General features: G+C 37.5%; 1 protein-coding gene across 1 annotated transcript in view; it reads left to right on the top strand.

The window, feature by feature from the left end:
* Positions 1-20851, top strand: part of LOC150074927 (switch-associated protein 70-like) — a 92585-nt gene that overhangs the window by 12982 nt on the left and 58752 nt on the right. Inside the window, exon 3 of the mRNA XM_090389340.1 lies at positions 17598-17744. Coding sequence (XP_090245466.1) covers positions 17598-17744 — 147 coding nt within the window. The remainder of the gene's footprint in view (positions 1-17597; positions 17745-20851) is intronic.

A 20851-nucleotide genomic window follows, 5' to 3' on the forward strand; every position in this document is an offset into this window, starting at 1 on the left:
TACATAAGGGTTGCATTCCACGGAACTCTATGTAAGTCAGGTTTTACGTAAGTCGGAATTTCCTCATTTTCCCCATCCTATTTTAGTCAGCAAGTTATAAATTACTAGAATAAGTTACCTACATGGGTGGTACACGCTGACAGTTTGGGGAAATTCAGAGGTCAGCTGGGTAGTTACCTATGGTAGGAGGGAAATGCATAGGTTGTCTATTTCCTTTTTTTTTATTATTTATTTTATTTTATTTTATTGTTATTATTAGTTTAACTCCCTCCCCTTTTATGGCTGGTGCAGCATAAATCTTAGGCTTCCTTGCATCATATGGCCATTACTAATACTAAAATTTCTGTTTTTAGAATGTGCACATACAGAAATAGAAAGCACCTATTAGATACAAAAAAAAAAAAAAAAAAAATTGAAAACCCAAACCCTTTTTTTTTTTATATATAATACTATAAATATTGACACTTGGCTACTTCATTGCTCAATGAAATTAAGCTTTGAAGAACAGATTTTGGTATACAGCAAGTCTTCAGTGCATATTCTATGTATCTTCGGTGTATATTGCATGATCGAGGTAGCAAGCAAAGATCTAAGAAAAATAGAAAACCATCCTGAGATGGAAAAACTGGGCTTGCTCCCTGAAAAACCAAAAGGGAAAGCCATAATATTATAATCTTTGATGTACCTTTTGTCAGTAATAGAAAAATAATTCGTGATGGATATCTACTTTAACAATGAAATGACAATAGATGAATTTGCTGCTGAATTCCTGCTGAAAAGAGCAACAAAAAACAAAAGGAATGGACAACTGAACATAATTGCAGAAATTACACCAAAAATTTGGAAGGTATTGCAGGGACAACAGAGAATCTATGCTGGCTGGACTAGTCATAGATTTAGGGAACACTTCCCTATCCAAAGTTGCTTTAACTGCCATAAATATGGTCACATGCCAGAGACTGCAGTCAGAAAGAACTTGTTTGTGGTCACTGTGCAGTAACTGGCCATGATTACAAAAATAAGTCTTAGCAGCCAAAATGTGCTACCTGCAAGGCTGACTGACTATACACAGTATCTTCTTCTTCTTCTTTAATGCTGCCGAATGGCGTTTGCGACTTCGTTTTGATATTGTTCTCTGTCTAGCGCTGCGTGTAGAATTTGTGCTCTTGTCATGTGAAGCCAGGTGTTGATGTTATTCTAGCCATGCCATTTTCGGTCTGCCTGGGCGTTTCTTGCCTTCGATCTTTCCCTCCAGGATGAGTGGTAGTAGGTGATATTTTTGTTGGTTCCTAGCGATGTGACCTAGGTATTTGCATTTCCTGCTGATGATGGTTTTGAGCAGGTCCCGTTCCGTGTGCATGTCCTGCAGGACCCGTGCATTGGTTATCTTGGCTGTCCACGGAATTTTCAGCATTCTTCGGTAGAGCCACATTTCGAAGGCCTGGAGCTTTTTTGTAGTGGCTGATGTTAGAGTCCAGGTTTCTACACCGTAGAGCAGTATTGGCCAGATGTAGCATTTCAATGTGCGTAATTTGAGCATGATGTTCAAGCTTCTGTCGGTGAGGAGGGTTCTCCATTTGGTGAATGCCTGCCTGGCTTGTTCAATTCTGCTTTTGATTTCGGCCTCATGGTTCAGCTGGTCATCAATGAGTACTCCGAGATACTTGAAGCGGTATATTTGCTCTAATTTTTTGTTGTTTAGTTTGATCGTGATTTTGCTTGCAGTCCTGCTGACCTTCATCACCTTTGTTTTCTTTTTGTTGATTCGTAGCCCCCATGCTTGGCTTTCTATGTCCACTTCGTTCAAGATGGTCTGTAAATCTTGTTCTGAATCAGCTATTAGTGCTGTGTCATCGGCATATCTTAAGTTATTGATGTAGTGTCCGTTAACTTTTATGCCGATGTTCTTGTCAGCCAGTGTTTGGTCGAAGGTCATTTCCGAATAGATGTTAAAAAGAATGGGAGATAATGGACAGCCTTGCCGGACGCCTTTTTTTATTGGAATTGGGTCTGTCAGATCGTTGTCATAGCGAAGCCGGGCTGTTTGATTCCAGTAGAGAGTTGTAATAAAGTTGATATCATTGTTTTCAAGCCCAAGTTTTCTCAGTCGGTCAATTAGGCGGTCGTGGTCTACTGAATCGAAGGCTTTCTCGTAGTCAATAAAACATATATACACGTCTTTTTGATGTTCATAGCACCTTTGTAGCAATATTTGTAAACAGAAAATTGCTTCTCTGGTGCCTAGTCCCCTGCAGAATCCGAACTGTGTGTTTCCTAGTGCACTTTCGCACTTACATCTTATCCTTTGCTGAATCACCTTGAGGAAGACTTTTAGCACCTGGCTCATTAGACTGATCAGCCTGAAGTCTTTGCATTTCCGGCTGGTAGCCTTTTTTGGTAGGGCCACAAAGATGGATTGGAGCCATTCGGATGGAATGTCGTTGTTGTTGTAGATTTGATTGAACCATTTCGTTAGTTGTTGGATGTTGCTGTAGTCTAGTTGTTTCAGCAGTTCCACATGAATCTGATCTGGTCCACAGGCCTTGCCTGGCTTTGTTATTCGGATGGCATGTTCCACTTCAAATGTTAATATGTGGAGATTGTCTTCCTGTGTTTGTTGTTGCGTTTCTGCCGGTTTTCTGTTGGTGCCGAACAGATTGTATATATAGCTCTTCCAGGTGTCGAGTTTGGTTTGTTTGCTTAGTATAGGTTGATTGTTGTCCGTATATAAACTTGGGATAGGAGCCGGTTTGTAGATGTTTCCAGCTTCTTTAAGCTTCTTGTGCAGGTTATAGTTGTCATTTTTCTTGATTAGGTCTTCGATTTCTGCACACTGATCTTCCATCCATTTTTCCTTCGCCTTCCGGATTTCCTGTTTGATCTTTTGTTGTATTTCTTTGTATTTTTCCCGGTTGTTGTTGCTTTTGAATATTCTCCGTTCATCCATTAGGTCTAGTATGTGCTGGGTCATCCACCGTTGTTTCTTTTTCGACGCCTGATGTCCTAGCAGGGTTTCTGCTGTTTCATTGATGCACTGTTTGAGTGAACGCCCGAATGCTTGCACGTCTGTTGTTACTGCTTCAATCGATCGGATTGTAGTGTTGAGATGAAGCTGTACTTGTCGCCTGTTGGCGGTGTTCTTCAGTTTCTCCAGGTCGATTCTTTTTGTTGTGCTTGTGCGTTTGACTGCTCGTAATTTGAGACATAGTGTTGCTATTACTGGGTTATGGTCTGATGATATGTCAGCTCCGGGGTAAGTTTTTGCCTTGAGGACACTTGACTTATATCTGATGTTGATTAAGATGTAGTCAATTTGGTTCCTGACGATATTGTTGTCAGAGTCTTGTGGTGAGGTCCAGGTGTATAGTCGTCGAGGTGGTAGTTTGAACCAAGTGTTGGCAATGCTAAATTTTTCTTCTTGGCAGAACTGGACGAGTCTGTCGCCTCGTTCATTCCGTGTCCCCAAGCCATGTTCTCCGACTATGTTTTGTAGCTTTCCTTGACCGATTTTGGCATTAAAGTCACCGAGGATGACCGTCATGTCGTGCTTCTTCAGCGACTTTAAAGTGTTGCTTAGCTTGTCGTAGAACAATTCAATTTCTTGATCGTCTTTGTCTGCTGTTGGTGCGTAGACCTGGAGCACATTCAGGTTGATCTTGTTGCCTGCTAGCTGTAGTAGTGCGATTCGTTCCGATATTGGGGTGAAACTGGTGACTTTGTTGGCCAGTTGTTTGTGGACAACGAAAGCGACGCCGTACGTCTGCTTGGTGTTCTCTTCTCCTCCGGAACAGAAGACGTGGTGGTCGTCGTTTGATATAAACTTCTTTGTTCCAGGCCATTTGGTTTCACTTAGCCTAAGTATGTTGATGTTAATGCGTTCCATTTCTTGTAAAGCATTGGCTAGTTTTCCTGGTTGTAGTAGGCTTCTAACGTTCCATGTAGCTAGTTTCAGAAAATTCTTCGACGCAAGCTCGGAGATTCTTAGCACCCCTGTCCCATTCAAGGGACGCCGAGACTCGGGACCGTGGTTTATTTTGTTTACTATCATTGAAGTTTTCAAGGGAAGGATAATCCAAGTAGTTTCCCGTTGCTTTCTTGGATCACAATTTAGTTGAAAAGGTCGTGTGTGGACCTTTTGAAACGGGTTTCGTCTGACGTCTCCACTGAAACCTTTCCACCATGGGAGGCCCTTCTGGGAGCATATATCTTTCGGTGCTTTAGTAGTTTAACAAATTAAACTACTAAACCTGCCGCAGCCATATAAATGGAGTAGCTCTTATTCAGTGATGAAGCTGCCTCGTGATGTCATAATTTTACGCAATTTATGCCGAATTTCTAGTCACCACTGACCAAGCAGGTGGCACTGCTGTAGTTTTATCTCCTGGAAACATCCAAATGGCTGACTCGGTAAAATTACTGTGACCTTGAAAATACCAATAATGTATAACTCAGCAAAACGTGAGTATTTTTAAATACAATTTGGTATCCTGAAAACTTCTACATCAAAGCTATCATGTAGCACAACTATTCTACTAAGAATTCCCAGTGACTGATTATAGTTCCTTAAAAATTTAATGACCTTGAAGTTTCCTATGTCCGAACATAATAATGATAACCATTTTAAAAAAGTTCAGTCCGAAAAATAAAACCACGTATAGGTCCCAAATCTTAACCTATCACTCACCCACACTTATTTTATCTAAAATATAACTTCTTTTTGAGCAACACTCCCGAAAACCTTCTTTATTTATTAATTTTTAAGAGCGCACTAATTTAGCTAGCATACAGCTGGTGCCACCAGCGCCACTGCCATTTATCATCCCTGATACACAGTATCAAGGATGATAAATGCCCCAGTTATAAAAAAAAAATGGCAAAACTTATTCAATCTAGGACCAACTATAGGCCAGATTGAAAACGTAAATGTGACTAGGGCTCTAAATCTCATCCAATTGAATGCTCAAAGAGCAAGAGCCGTTGTAGATCAGATCAAACTCAAATTAGAAGAAAATAATATAGATATCTTGGTACTCCAGGAACCCTACACACACATATGAATAGGGTTCAGGGATACCCAAGAGAGAGGCTATAAAATAATAGAATACACCTCAGGTGTCCCTTCTACAATAGTAGTTAAAAATACTGACCTTACAGTCACAAAAGTGGGTCACCTCTGCTCCCCAGTGGGAGTGTGTGTGCCCATATCACCAGTGCTGTAGGACAGTTTTACATTATTTCAGTATATTCCAGACCAGGTGAAGATATAAATCCAACTATTGAATACCTACAACTAGTCACAAACTTGCTACTTACTGCAAATATCATAGTGTGTGCTGATGTTAACTGCTAGTCAGCCTTATGGCATAGCCGTATGGAAGACAGAGCAGGCACACACAGCGGCCAGATACTTTCAGATTATATAGCCACATCACCCTTTCAAGTGCTAAACCAACCAAATAACCTCCCAACTTTTAGCAGTACCATGTGGGAGAGTGACATTTGATGTTACTCTTGCCACCAATTCAGTAGCTTATAAAATCACAAACTGGTGTGTCCAGCCAGCCTGGACCACATCAGATCACAGAGCCATTTCCTTCAAACTAAACAGGCAATTACAAACAAACCAACACTCCCTGTTGGATATCAAAAGGTATAACCTTAAAAAGGCAAACTGGCAGATTTTTGCAGAACATACAGCAGCTGAGCTGCAAAAACAGGAAAATGAGTGGTCTAGATCAGGCAACTGTAGCTCGGATGAGCAAACACTACTAAGACAAACATTTTAACAGAAACAGCAACCCTGTCTATCCCACGGAAAAAACCGAGGAAGCCGACAGTTCCCTGGTGGTGCCCCGAACTGACTATACTCAGAAGTAGGGTACGCCAGGCGAGGAGACATTTACAAAGAGCCAGAACATCTTGGCCACAAAATGAGGCGGATGCACTGAGAGATTCTTATAGAACTCTCAGGAATCAGTATACAGCCCTAATAAGAGACAAGAAAAAGGAATGCCATGAGTGTCAATAGTTAGCCCAAAGCCACCTAAGTGGCATGCCCCTGGTCTTTTTACAACATTTATATTGACAGGTCACGGCTCCCTAAAGGCGAAACTAACCTCCTTAGGTCTGACCGATGACCCAAACTCCACCTGTGGTGAAAGTGAAGACTGGGCACACATTCTATATGAATGTATAATATATGACATCCCCAGAACAGGACCTAATAGCACAGATTGGTCCCCTTCCCAGGGGAGAAGAACATCTGTTCATCATAGAAGAGCAAAATTATAAAGCTTTTACATCTTTCAGAAAGTATTCAAAATCCAAAGAATGGCAATTCAGCCTCCCAGCAATTAAACAATAGTAAAATTGCCCAAGTTTCCCACCGCACCCAGACGATGACTTAAAAACTGTTAGGATAGCAGTATTCTGCGCCCTGACAGAAACCTGACATAACCATACTCCCCAGGACTACCCTGCCATGTGTAGGAACCTGGGGCCCCACATCAAATAAGTAACCATGTAGGGGAAGGAAATGTACAGGCAGCCAGGGAAGCAGATTAACTGAAAAATATCAGTAAGCTAGTAGCAAGGGGATGCAATGTAGAATGAAAGAAGAATGAATGAATGAAAATGAAAGATAGAATGAATAGACTGGGCACTGAGTGAACTAGGAATTATGGTAAAAGGGAATAAATGGCAGTTTTGTTGAAAGAAAGAGTGACCTAGCATGAGGGAAAGAGAGAATGAATGGGAATGAGTGGAAGAGCAAATGTAATTGGCCGAAAAATACAAAGTTAAAAATAACTTACATTACTTTATATATACTGTACTAACAAACATTTACTAACCACATAAACACTATCACTGCATTCTCCCCTGGCCTGCAAAAAAAAAAAAAAAAAAAAAACTTGCGGCTAGGCCTGCACCACAACTGAAGAATAACAGTAAGTTGAAATGCCCAGAGAGTGCAGTGCAGAAAGTAAGAGTCGAATAAATGAGATGAGAGCTAGAAGAATGAATAAAAGTGTAAGAGTGTGAGAAAAAGAACACAAACCATAAATGCTACAGTTAAGTACACACTAACCCTAGTTTTAATTAGTATTTAAATTTACACTACATATCATTGCATCCCCTCCTGGTGTGTGAGAAAAAGATGACTGAGTTGAGTGAAAAAAAAAAAAAAATATATATATATATATATATATATATATATATATATATTTATATCAGTAATAAAAAAGAAAGTTAATAATTATAACGACTGTAACTAATATTTATGGGTAAATGCAGTTGCAGAGCAATCATGCATTACAACCATAATGTGTATAAAATATTGAGGATAATAATAGAAAAGGTAAATAAATCAAATAATACCATTCAGGGATTTAGGAAAATGCTAAGGATTAAAAAAAAAAAAAAAAATTTATCGCTTTTTACCCACAATCCAGACGACTTCAACTGGGGCCAACCACCCAGACTGAAGGCAAAAAATGACAAGAAGTTCTCTGTTTCTGTAATGATCAATATATGCTAAGTAATTTAAATATAAACCAAATATAGTAATTAAAAATGGTTAGGAAATTTTAGAAATATTAGAATCAAAAGTAAGAAAATATAAGTAAATTATAAATAAATTATAAATGTAAGCATATATTAATCATCGTTGACCCAACAGAGAACGTAATTTAATGATTACAATAAGATTAAATATATAATATATACTACATATCTACCGTATCCAGGACATAATATAGTAACGATAATGGTCGTCAAGGTCAAAATAATGTGTTGCCCCCCTATGTGATGGATATGGTAAAAATAAATAAATAAAAATAATTAATTAATTAACCAATCAAATTTAAGTTAATGCAAAGAGAAACATGCAGTTAGTAAGGGAAAAAAAAATTAAAGGAGTAGGAATAATAGAACCTGAACTCCATGAAGGCAAAAAATAGTGGTATAGATAAGAAATAGTTTCTCCTACGTCCTCTGATTGCCCTAATAATTTCGGAGAAATAAAAATAGTGTAGGACAGCTTAAAGACAATACAAGATATAAGTTGTGGCTCGGGTATGCCCAGGATCGCAAACCCGTTCCTATAGTAGGACCCTGAGCTGAATTTGCATGTTACCTCAGCGTGAATTTAAGTAAACTTAAATGAATTTAACTATGTAAAAAGAAAAAAAAAAATGATACACTGTAATTTGCAAGCCGGTGGGTACAAGTTTTCTGTGCCGTAAGACACCAAGAAGGCAAAGTGTATTCTATGTACATATATACATGGCACTAAATATGACAATTATATTGAACCAATGGGTTCAGAAAACAAATTTTTGAAATTAATTATGCTTATCGCTTTCCTGAAGTGGTATTTCAGGTAAGCGATGGGGAAATTATTATTAATCAACCTGTACAATGCTATTATGTTTGAACAGTTTTTATTATTATTGCAAATATAAGCAATTCTCAGACATTGGGATAAAATGATATTAGCATGCACTGATTTTGATATAATATTGGTGTGTAGATACACCATAGACAACTCTTAAAAAACTACAAAGTAGTTGTGGGCATCATTTGCTCTTTCTCATATTGTGCTCTGCCTTCACGACGAGTTGCCATGATAATGCACTACCTCGAATAAGTAACGCTTCACTAATAGAGAAGACTATTGTTACTTATTCTCGGTGAGTACCACCACCCAGACATGTTTCAAGGCTATTGGCCTATCATCAGTGGGTGGGCAGGTACCCTGGTATTGCAGACATGACGACCCAGTTGTGAAGATAATCACACAATATGAGAGATGCCAAAAGGTGTATATGATACCTTATTAGTGAAGCGTTACTTATTCAAGGTAGTGCATTATCATGGCAACTCGTCGTGAAGGCAGAGCACAATATGAGAAAGAGCAAATGATGCCCACAACAACTACTTTGTAGATTTTTAAGAGTTGTCTATGGTGTATCTACACAACAATATTATATAGATATTAAACTCTTAATGTATTATGCCTTGTGCATTTAGTTATTTTAAATATTGTCATATACACCTTTTGGCATCTCTCATATTGTGTGATTATCTTCACAACTGGGTCGCCATGTCTGCAATACCAGGGTACCTGCCCACCCACTGATGATAGGCCAATAGCCTTGAAACATGTCTGGGTGGTGGTACTCACCGAGAATAAGTAACAATAGTCTTCTCTATTAGTGAAGCGTTACTTATTCCAGGTAGTGCATTATCATGGCAACTCGTCGTGAAGGCAGAGCACAATATGAGAAAGAGCAAATGATGCTCACAACAACTACTTTGTAGTTTTTTAAGAGTTGTCTGTGGTGTATCTACACACCGATATTATATAGATATTAAACTCTTAATGTATTATGCCTTGTGCATTTAGTTATTTTAAATAACTGATTTTGATATATTATATCTCCAGTTTGTAAGGCCGACTACATTGAAATTAAATGCGTCTCTTTTATTATATACGTTTACGTCTATATTATTATGGAATATTTCTATATGAAGATCCAGGTAATTTGCTATAGTATCAGAACTATTAGTTTTTTTCTAATACAAGTTCTTCTGGATATAATTTACTGTAATCCTGAACAAAATGTGGACAATTAAACACACATAGATCATCTACATATCTGAATATAAGTAGGTGGTCTTGGAATGCTCTTTCTGTAAAATATAGATAAAGTTTTGTGATTATGCTCGATGCTGTACTTCCCATAGGGGTGCCATTCACTTGCAAGTATAACGATGTTCCGTCATATACATAATTATTAAAGATGCATAAATTTATTAGAGTATCCCAATAGGTTAAATCAACCTTTATAGCATTTTTATTTTCCAAATATAGTTTCTGGAGAACGACTTTTAAATTATCAAGGTTAATACTGGTAAATAAACTGTTAAAGTCAAATGTTTGTATTTGTTGAATATTGTTATTTTTTATTGCATTTATAATTGGTAAGTTATTATTTATTATGATAGTTTTATTTACATTATTTTAAGTAACTTTCCTAACGTTTTTCTGGAATTTTAGCATAACTATCTCTACATGATGTTATGAATCTAAATGCAATAGGTGATTTATGAAATTTGGGTATACCATATATAAATGGATATTTTAGGTTATTATACTTTAACTTTAATTTTTTATGCAATGCAATTAATTTTTTGATTATTATATTATGGGAAGATGCTATGTATTTATATGTATAGCTTGACTGTAGTTCATTTTTAATAATTTCTATATAATGACTTACATATAATTGCATAATTGCAAGCAGCTTTGTCAACGGGAGTAATTACAAAATGTTCATGTATATCTTTGAGCTGCCTATTTATTAATTTTGTATTATATAGATTATCCGGTATGAATTTCAATTGATTATATTTGTTAGATATGATATTAAGCATTGTAAATAACCACATGTTGCATTTGCGAAGCCATTTTTTCATTTTTGTTACTCCTATCAAATCACCTGCATGCAATATACATAAGGTATAAGGTATGTTCATGTCAGACGGCACCTGGGATTTCTCCCATCTCCGCGTGTTTCGCTGTATCGAGGACAGTACACTGTCAAGTCAGAGACTTGAAAGTGTGTGGGCCGTGTCTGTGCAGTGTGATATGTTGTGCCCATTGTTTGTCTGGCTTATTGGCCGCCAGGCCCCTAGTGGGGCCTGACGTTGCCCATACCTTGCCACGTGGAGGCTAGCAGGTTGTATCCAGTATCACAACAAATTGCTCTGGTAGGTCCTGCCACCTAGTTTCCTGGGATTTCAGTGGCTAGGACCTAAAAAAAAAAAAAAATTTATGCATTTAACATTAATGCTTAATGGGATTGCTGTTAGGAAATCGCTGGTTGGGGTTGAATGCTATGGAGATGTGCCAAAGGCCTAATAGGTCAGGCATGTGAGGCTATATGCTAGATAAAAGCTAATAGTGTTAGTTGTCTTAGAGATTTACACGAAACTGGTAGAATTTAGACGTTGATTAGAATTTGGTGGCATTGTTAAGGGTGTACTCGGTCGATTTAGTGAGAGAGGGGGGACTGAAGACCGGGGGAAAAACAGATAGAAGAATAGGGACGATAGAGTAGGCATCCCCAAAGAGGTCAGTGGAGGTGAGCCCCACTAAGCAAAGTATTGGGGGGGAGGAAGACAGGGAGGAGAAGAGATAGACATCTGTCTCCTCCCTCCCCTGCCTGGGATGGGGTTTTAAAGGGAACCAGGTTAGAGTACTCAGTTCAGATTGCCAATGGCGTGTTGGCAGCAAAGCTGCAGAATGTCTTCGTCGGTGTCATGTCCAAGCAGTGTCGAATCCGGTATGAAGGTCAAGCTGCCCATCCCGCTCCGGGGGTGGGATATGGTAGCTGGCAGTGGGGAACCCACCAGGCGAGGGGGTTGGGAGAGACACACATTTACTTCATTCATAATCTGCATTCTTACTCTAATTGCATTCTTTTTTTTTTTTTTTTTTTTATTATTATTCTTTTTTTTTGTTATTTTTATTTATTTATTTATTTTTTTAATACTTTTCTTATTTTATAATTTTTTTCCAAGTTTTTATATATATATATATATATATATATATATAATATTGAGGATAATAATAGAAAATAATAGAAAAGGTAAATCAATCAAATAATACCATTCAGCGATTTAGGAAAACGCTAAGGATTTAAAAAAAAACTATTTGTGCTTGCATTTGTAACAAGTTCTGTACAGCTCATAATGAATTACTTATTGCTTTGCTGCACCACATTTATTGCAGTGTCTTGCATTATTTGAGTACAGTTAATTCTGTCAGTATATTTAAAATAAAATAGGATGTAGCTTGTGATATACCATTTGTATTATGATAGTTCTGTGAAGTTTTTCTTTGTAATAATATAAAACTGCTAGTACAGCAACTCCCTGACTTACATAAGGGTTGCATTTTGAACTTTTTCTGTTTTCTCCATGATGTGTATCTCTCCTTGGTTTCTTCTAATTATAACTGGTAGCTGATGTCAAACTATGATGTATTAAATTTTTGAAAAGCAGTTATTATTTTTTGCTTTAAACTTCAGGTTTACAATGTCACTACACAGCATAAAATTTGAGAAGTCTTGCTGATTAACTTTAATTGGTGGTCCAAGGGAATCCTTAAAGCCATTTTAATGGCAAGATAGAACTTTGTCTTATACTACTTTAGTCAGTTTACATCATGAAATTTCATTGTTTTTCTTAAAAGCTATGCCAGTTTCAAAAAAAAAAAAACAAACCCCTCCAAGAGCATTTTTGATTCCTTTCACTTGAGTGCAATAAAAGTTTACTTTTCTTGCATTTAAGTGAAAGTACCTTTATCACTGAAAACAAACTGATGCCATGCCATTGGCTTCTACTTTCTGTTGAAAGTTACAACAAATCTCATATCTCTTGCATTTGTTGGATGGTTTTAACAGCTACACTAACCAAAATTTGTAAGCTTTTAAAAGTAAACGCTTTTGGATACACACAGGATTGTTGTTTGAAGCATATTCAACATATTCACTGAAAGACCTCCCTTGCATGTACTATTGTCATGATTTCATCATGATCATCACTGATTTCAACATGGAGACAACTTGGATCTTTCCCCATTGAATTTGTCTCTATACAGTGGATGACACAAAATGCTTTTTCTCATGGATAGCCATTTTTACAATATATTCTCCTTAAATTTGACTAAACTTTATTTTTAGTGGAGATTTAAAAAGAAGGTAAAGCATTTCAGTCATTTGACAATTTACTGTAATGAATTGTTAGTGTTATATGAACATCTGAAAGTGTTTGCTCTGTTTGAATCACCCTACCTTGTATATATTGGGATATGAGTATATACCTCATCAAATCAATATAGCTCCCCACTTAACTCAAACTGGATGTTTAGTAACTGTTCTTTAAATGTTAACATTTAGGTAAGCGAGTGTTAAAGGGTAACGCAAAAAATACCCAAAAGTCTAATAGAGGCTTGTAAGGTATATAGATAACATAACAAATAGTGGTAATCACAATAGGGGAGATAGTTACATAAGTTGGATCTCCTAAATCAAAATTTTTTTTCATTCAGTTACACATTGCCTCCATCTGTTAGTTTCATTTATTTTCCTTAAAACTCATCATTTCTGATTTTTGATCAGCCTCTTTATTTCTTATCTGTCTCTCAACTCCATAAGTTAAAATAGATTTAAAAATAGATGTTCACAACTCCAGCTGGCTTCCGTTTTCTTCATTCCTTCATTCCCAGCATTTTGACCTGCTGGGTCACACCGACCCAGCAGGTCAAGATGCTGAGGCTTTTGCAATTACTAATGACCTAGCACAGATTGTTCATTTATCTACAAGAATACCGGACAATCCTAATCATACAGTCAATACGCTTGATCTTTTTCTCACAAACAACCCTTCTAATTACACGGTCGAAGTGAGAGGTCCTTTAGGCACTTCAGATCACAACTTGGTGATTGTCTCTTCTCCAATGGAACCTTTATCTCATGGCTATACCCAACCTCATGTTGTTTGGCATTACAAGAAGGCAAAATGGGATGACCTGCGAGACTTCTTTTCCTTGGTCGGATTACAGTTTCAAAATTTCTGATGTCAACGTTTGCTCAGATCGTGTCAGTGAAATTGTTCTTGCAGGAATGGAATCCGTTATCCCACACTCCACCTTAAAATCTCGTCCTTTATCTAAACCTTGGTTTCCAATAAATGTGCTAAGGCTGTTCAAGAGAAGAATGTTGCATATCGTAATTGGCTTGTTTCTAATTCTTCAGTTTCATTTTCTGCCTACACCGAAGCTCGCAACAATTGTAAAGCAGTTATTAATCAGTCCAAACTAGAGTTTGAACAGGCTAAGAGTAGAAAACTTGCTTCTTGCCGAGCATTCTAGTCTCTTGCCTCTCTTGCCAAAGCTATTGGCCATAACTTTTGCCCATCTCTGCTCCCACCTCTGTCCAAACCAGATGGTTCTGTTGTTACTTCAGCCAAGGATAAAGCTGACCTGCTAGCATCCCATTTTTCTTCCAGCTCATGTATTAATGATATTGGTAAAACACCTCCCACCATTCCCAACACGCTCCATTCAATGCCTCCTGTGGTCTTCCGTGAAAAGGATATCAGAAGGATTTTGATGAATCTTGATGTTAAGAAAGCTCCAGGTCCTTATGGTATTTCTCCACTTGTTCTCAAAACCTGTGCTCCTGAACTTACTCCTATTCTTTGCCGCCTTTTTTCACTTTCTTATTCCAAAGGTGTTTTTCCTTCTGCTTGGAAATTTGCTCATATCCAGCCAGTTCCTAAAAAGGGGTGACAAATTCCTCCCATCCAATTATCGTCCCATTGCAATTACTTCTACTCTTTCTAAAGTAATGGAGAAATCAATTAACCGCCAACTCTTAAACTACCTAGAAACCTTCCGTCTGATCAACGATCGCCAGTATGGATTCCATCAGTGTCGATCCACTGGTGATGTTCTGGCTTATGTTACCCATTTATGGACTAATTCAATGGAAAGGTTCGGCGAAACACAAGTAGTTGCTTTTGACATCTCAAAGGCTTTTGATCGTGTTTGGCATAAAGGTCTTCTAAACAAGCTTCCAACTTATGGTTTGCCAACTGTTTTTATTAATTGGTTATCCAGTTTTCTCTCTGTCTTCTAACTTCTCCACTAATGCTGGTGTCCTCCAAGGTTCAGTTCTTTTCCTCTTGTATATTAATGACCTTCTTCCATTGACTGGAAATCCTATCCATAGTTTTGCTGATGATAGCACATTGCATTCCACTTTCCATTTTTAGAAACCTTGTCCTGCTCAATCAGCTTCAACTTCTCGAAAATCTGCTACCAATTCCTTAAATGCCGATCTTCAGGTAATTCTCCAGTGGGGCAAAGACAACTTAGTTGATTTCAACCCTTCTAAAACTCAGTCTTGTCTTATATCTCGCAAAAAGGATTCTTCTGCTCCTATGCTTATCTTTAGTGACACTCCGATTTCTAGGCAAAATGAAATATCTCTTTTGGGATTACCCTGACTTCTAATCTCTCTTGGCACAAGCACATTACAAATATTGCTTCCTCTGCATCTAAAAAACTTGGTTTTCTCTTTCGCTCTCGCCGTTACTTTTCTTCCAAACAGCTGCTCACTCTGTATAAATCGCAAATCTGCCCTGCCATGGAATATTGTTCCCACATCTGGGGTGGTGCCTCCAAAACCTCTCTCAGGCTTCTTGATTCCATTCAGAAGAGGGCAGTTAGGTTAATTAATGATTCATCTTAACAGAGTCTCTCCACTCGCTTTCTCATAGACGTACTGTTTCTGCTGCATGCCTCTTCTACAGATACTTCCATGGGCACTGTTCTTCTGAATTGGCTTCTATAATTCCCGCTCTCTCTTTCAAAACAGTCCGAACATGTGCTGCCACCAGCCAACATCCATTTACTATCCAACTTCAAACCCACAGAACCAACTTTTCATCTTCCTCATTTATTCATTCAACTGCCGTTTTCTGGAACGACCTTCCTTCATACATATTTCCTGAAAATTACAATCTACAGAAGTTCAAGTCCAGTGTCAACAAAAATCTTCTTTTGTCTTCCCAACCTCCAACCCAAGCACGATACTAAGTACTATAGGTTCTAATACCTCTCGTGTTTGGGGTTCACATAAAAAAAAAAAAAAAAAAAAAAAAAAAGTCAAAAATAATTTCTTTATTATTATAATTTGCTTGATTTTACAGGCTACATTTTCAGTTTCTTTGGATAAATCAATCATTGGTTAAACATAAACTAATTAGCTAACTAATTTCACTGTTGAGAACGTAACCCCTATTTTTAACATTGTGTATGGGAAATAAATTCCCGCTTTATGAGTGCACGCTAGGAACAAATTAACTCAAAGTCGGGAACTAACTGTACTGTACAAATTGGAGCAGTATGCATTAAGGGCAAGTTGCTACAAAGGATGAAAGGGTGGTTGAGTGAGAGATGACAGAGAGAGTGATAATCAATGGACCCTGCTCTTCATGGACTAATGTTATTAGTGGAGTCCCCCCCCCAGGGTTCAGTGTTGGGCCCATTGTTCTTTCGTATATTTATCAATAGTATTGATGAAGGTATATCAGGCTTAATTTCCAAGTTTGCAGATGATAGAAAGGTTGGCAGTGTTGATGATGACAGTATGCTACTGCAACAGAATCTAGAAAAGTTGGGCAGATGGGCTGAGAAGTGGCAACTGAAGTTTTACATTGAAAAATGCAAAGTACTGCAAAGTAACCCCCAGAGAAACATACCAACTTTGCAGTACTGCACTCAGGGTGGTAGAGAATGAAAAAGATATGAATTTTTCTGAACAGTGCATACATGCTGCCACAGCAGGTCATGGGGTCTTGTCAATGATATACAGAAATTTTGCTAATAGGGATAAGGAGGTGATTATCACTTTGTGTAAGGCAATGGTTAGACCGCATACAGGTCTAGAGGCCTTGTATGCAGTACATTGAGTACTGTATTGAGTACCTGTATGCAGTACATTGAGTACTGCATACAGGTCTCGAGGCCTCATTTTAGAAGGATGTGGAGTTGCTAGAACGAGTACAGAGAAGGCAACAAGATTGGTGAGTAGAACAAAGCGGTGCTCTTACCAAGAAAGGCTTACATTCTGTAAATTGCAGCGTCTGGAGACTAGGCACCTGCAAGGTAATCTTAATGAGGTGTATAAGGCCTTAAATGGTTTGAGCAGGCTCAATGCTGATGGGATTCTTCCTCTTGCTCAGATTACATATCTGATGGGGCATAAACTGAAATTGAGGAAAGACAGTTGTAGAATAGATGTGTGGAAATTTGCCTTTAGCCACTGTGTAGTTGATTGGAACAAACTTCCATCTGTTGTTGTGGAGGTTGAGAACACAAATAAATTCAAGGAATAACTGGACAAACTTTTAGAGCAAATGGATATGCAAAATGGGATCTCTTTTTTTTTTTTTTTTTTTTGGCTGATGCTGTATAACAGTGGTTCTAAAACTTTTTAACTTGAAGGCACCCTAAATCCATTATGAAAAATGCCCAGCACCAGGTGCAATAGGCGCTGGCAGAATATTGTAAGGTTTGGCTGTTTCAAATACAGTGTACACGATTGGATGGCTTGGCTCGGCTGTTTCAAATACAGTACATGATGGATGGATGGCTTGGCTCGGCTGTTCCGTATATGAAGGTGTATGTACATAAACACTGTGACGCGGTCAGCAGTTATTTCATGACGACTTCTAATTTACACAGTTGCATGAAATTCAACGACCTTTTGTAGCGAAGGCCATGATGCAAGCCGATGCTAAATTTGATGTCGCGGCACCCCTATAAAGAATAAGTGGCACCCTCTTTGAGAACCACTGCTGTATAAGCTTGCTTTATTGCATTATATGTCTTTGTTAATGCTAATTTAATTCTTCAATAATTCTTGAACATGTAAATGTTACTCTAGGATATAAAGATAATTTAAGATAATAATCAGTATAAATTCCTGGACAGTGTAGTTAAGTGTTATAATTCTTTTAAGGGGCCATTAAAGAAGCGTACTACTCCTCTTGGTCTATGGTGGGAAATGTGGTTTGTACTTCAGCCTCACACTTTGACATGGTACAGCAATAGAGATCAGATAGAAAAACGGGGAGAGGTGCCCCTTTCCTCTTCTTGTAAAATACAAGTAAGTACACAAAAAAGTTTGTTGGACCAGCAGTAAGGAATTGTATTTTAAATTGATGTAATCCTAAATTTTATTTAACTTTAAAAATGTATTTAAAAATTGCAAGTGCAATATTTTTAGATATTTGTAACTTTCTCAATGGATATTGATTAAATAATTGGAATAGGTCCACTGTAAAACCTTGAAATTCAGCAATGATGCATTTTTCAAGTTTAGTAAAGCTCTAAGGATTGCTGGGCCTAGGTAGGCTTCTTAAGTGATCTTAATCTTAGGAAATTTCACAAAGTCAAATCAAGCCACATTACCGGCATTTCACCTGTGATTCTGTCATATGCATTTGGCATTGTGAAATAGATTTCATCCTCATCAAGAAGTTCATCATTATGGTGGTTTATGTTAGATTCTGTCCTCCAGTATGTATTGGTATGCTGAGAAAAAAAAAAAAACTGATTTGAGAAAAAAAAAATTAACATCAGTTGTGGCCATCTTGGGCTTTAATGTCAGCAGTAATCTGCCTGCATGATCAACAAGGTTTCTATATTTAGACTGCAGATTTTTTGCATTCTTCATTTCTCAAGGCAAATGGCTGCTTTATTGAAAGAAGTTTAAAGCATTTTGATATAGCTTTCAAAACTCTGTGATGTTCCTCCAAAACATCACAATTACTTAATATTACTATTAATATTTAGGCCAGATGATGCAAGGAAGCCAAGCTTTTGTTGTTGCATTAGCCATAAAAAAAAAACAATCTTATATAAACCTATATCCACACTTACACTTTCCACAACCAGATGATACAGATTTATTGGCCCTTTAAAATTTGGGACCCAACCTCGATTATGCTTTGGTTGAAACATGCTGACCTAATGTAAACTTTTTGAGGTCCCATTTGTTAATTTTTACAATTGAGTATATTTATGTCCTATTTCAGTATAAAAATTAGTTATTCATGTTGTCCCCTTGCCAGCCGACTTTCCAAGTGCTGTAGCCCACAGTTCATAGTTTCTTCATTAGATCCCTTTGCTATTCTTACCAAATGAATGTCTTGTTTCAAGAAGCCCATTGGCTTTCTTCTGATATGGTTTGCAAACCTGAACACTTGGCCTCTTATAATTGGACAATATGTTCTCTCTAGATGCAAGGGTTTGGTAAATCATTTACCAAAAATGGAGTTCAAAAATGGTTTTATTTTTATTCAAAGTAATCGCTACCTGATTGAATGCACTTATCACACTGTTCTAAAAGTTTCAGAAAAGATTCAGCAAAAATGTTTGAAAAGTTATTCAGTTTGGCAGTTATGTTTTTCTTTATGTCCTCAACATCCTGAAATCTTTTCTTTTTGAGGGCAGTTTTCACCTTGGGAAAGAGGAAGAAGTATGCTTGTGCTAAATTGGAAGAGTGGGCGGATGGTTGATCTGTACATCTCCATGTTTTGTCAGAAATGTCTTCATAACAGATGCAGAATGGGCAGGGTCATTGTGATGCAACAAGAACCAGCTGCCTTTCTCTCGAAATTGCAGCTCACCTGTTAAATGCAATTCGCAATTCAATAGTCTTTGAAGCACCTGAGTGTAGAACACGGCTCTCTCTCTCTCTCAGATACAAATTTCTTATGAATCACACCCTTTTTGTCAAAAAAACATGAACGCATAGTCTTAATCTTGGACTTCTGTAAAAGAAACTTTTTGGACCTTGGTGACGATTTTGAAGTTTACTGCCTGCTCCAACTCTAAGTCTATGGATCTTACTAAAACACCCAATGCATTATCTCCAGTGACAATGCAGTCGAGAAAATTAGGATTATCTTGACAAGTCTTTGCATGACGACACTCTTTGTTGCTTCTGCTAATCTCTGAGACCGTGCAGCACAAATTTTGTACTGGCCTTCCTTTTCCCTAAATCTTCATGCAGAATTTTTACAAATTGTCTCCCTATTCACACCCAGTTCATCAGCTGCTATTCTGAGGGTCTAAAAGAATCATCTCCCAATTCATATCCAGTTCATCAGCTATTATTCTGAGGTCTAACAAGAATCTTTCTCCACAATTTCCTGAACTTTTGCAACTCTGTCCTCGTTTTGAGAGTTTGACAGATGTCCATTTCTTGCATTATCACAATCATCCTCATGTCCGTCTTTGAACCGCTTGTACCATTCAAACACACTGGTACGACATAACACTTCATCACATAAACAGTTTCTATCATTTCATATGTTTCTATTGGAGATTTTCCCAGTTTAAAGCAAAATTTGATATTTGTTCATTGCTCCATTGCAAAATTGTGGAACAACAGAACTTTAAACTACTAACAAAACTAAATAACAAAATTGGTTGTTACTTGTAAGCTGTCAGACTATTGGACAATCCCTGTACCACCCTCTGTTGAAGGAAGTTTGAACTACAACATACCACTTCCGTTTATTTTCAAACTCATTGAAAATAACTGCACTGATCTGGGAACTTAATTGCCACACCTCATATATCCTTCATCTTTTCCTCATTTACACATCCCTCCATATATAAATTATTCTGAGGCTATTTCCTTACATTTGGCAGCATTAAAATGTAACTGTTTTTTTTTTTTTTCAGTCATTGATGAAGCCTATCCAAATCATTCTGATGAGCTTAGCTTAATGTATTATACCCCTAACTATCCTCCTAACATTCACATTATCTACAAATTTCAATGTCATATCCTTTGTTTTCTTGTCTGTTATTCTAGAAAATGAGAAAAAATGGTTCCACCACCAAACCTTGAGGTTATCCACTTATAACATGTTCCACTCTGAGATATAATAGGTACCACTTATAATAGTCCTCTGCTTCTTGTCCTTCAGCCATTCCTCACCTCATAATCTTGCCCATTATACTCCAGCTTGTACAGTAACTGCCTTAGAATTGCTTCTTTGCAATTGACTCCTGTGTGACCACATCATAAAACAGCAAAACCCGTACTATGATGTGGATTAATTCAAAGTTCAAGGGACCAGAATGTTTGTTTTGATTTAAATGGGTTCAAAGTATCCATAAATGTTCACCTCATGCTAATATTAATTAATCAAAATTTTTATTCAAATTCTCTCTGTTTAGTGTCGGCACCAGACATGA

The sequence above is a fragment of the Mastigoproctus giganteus genome, unplaced genomic scaffold, assembly GCF_048544385.1.
Source record: "Mastigoproctus giganteus isolate SK-2022 unplaced genomic scaffold, ASM4854438v1 scaffold_15, whole genome shotgun sequence".
NCBI lineage: Eukaryota > Metazoa > Arthropoda > Arachnida > Uropygi > Thelyphonidae > Mastigoproctus > Mastigoproctus giganteus.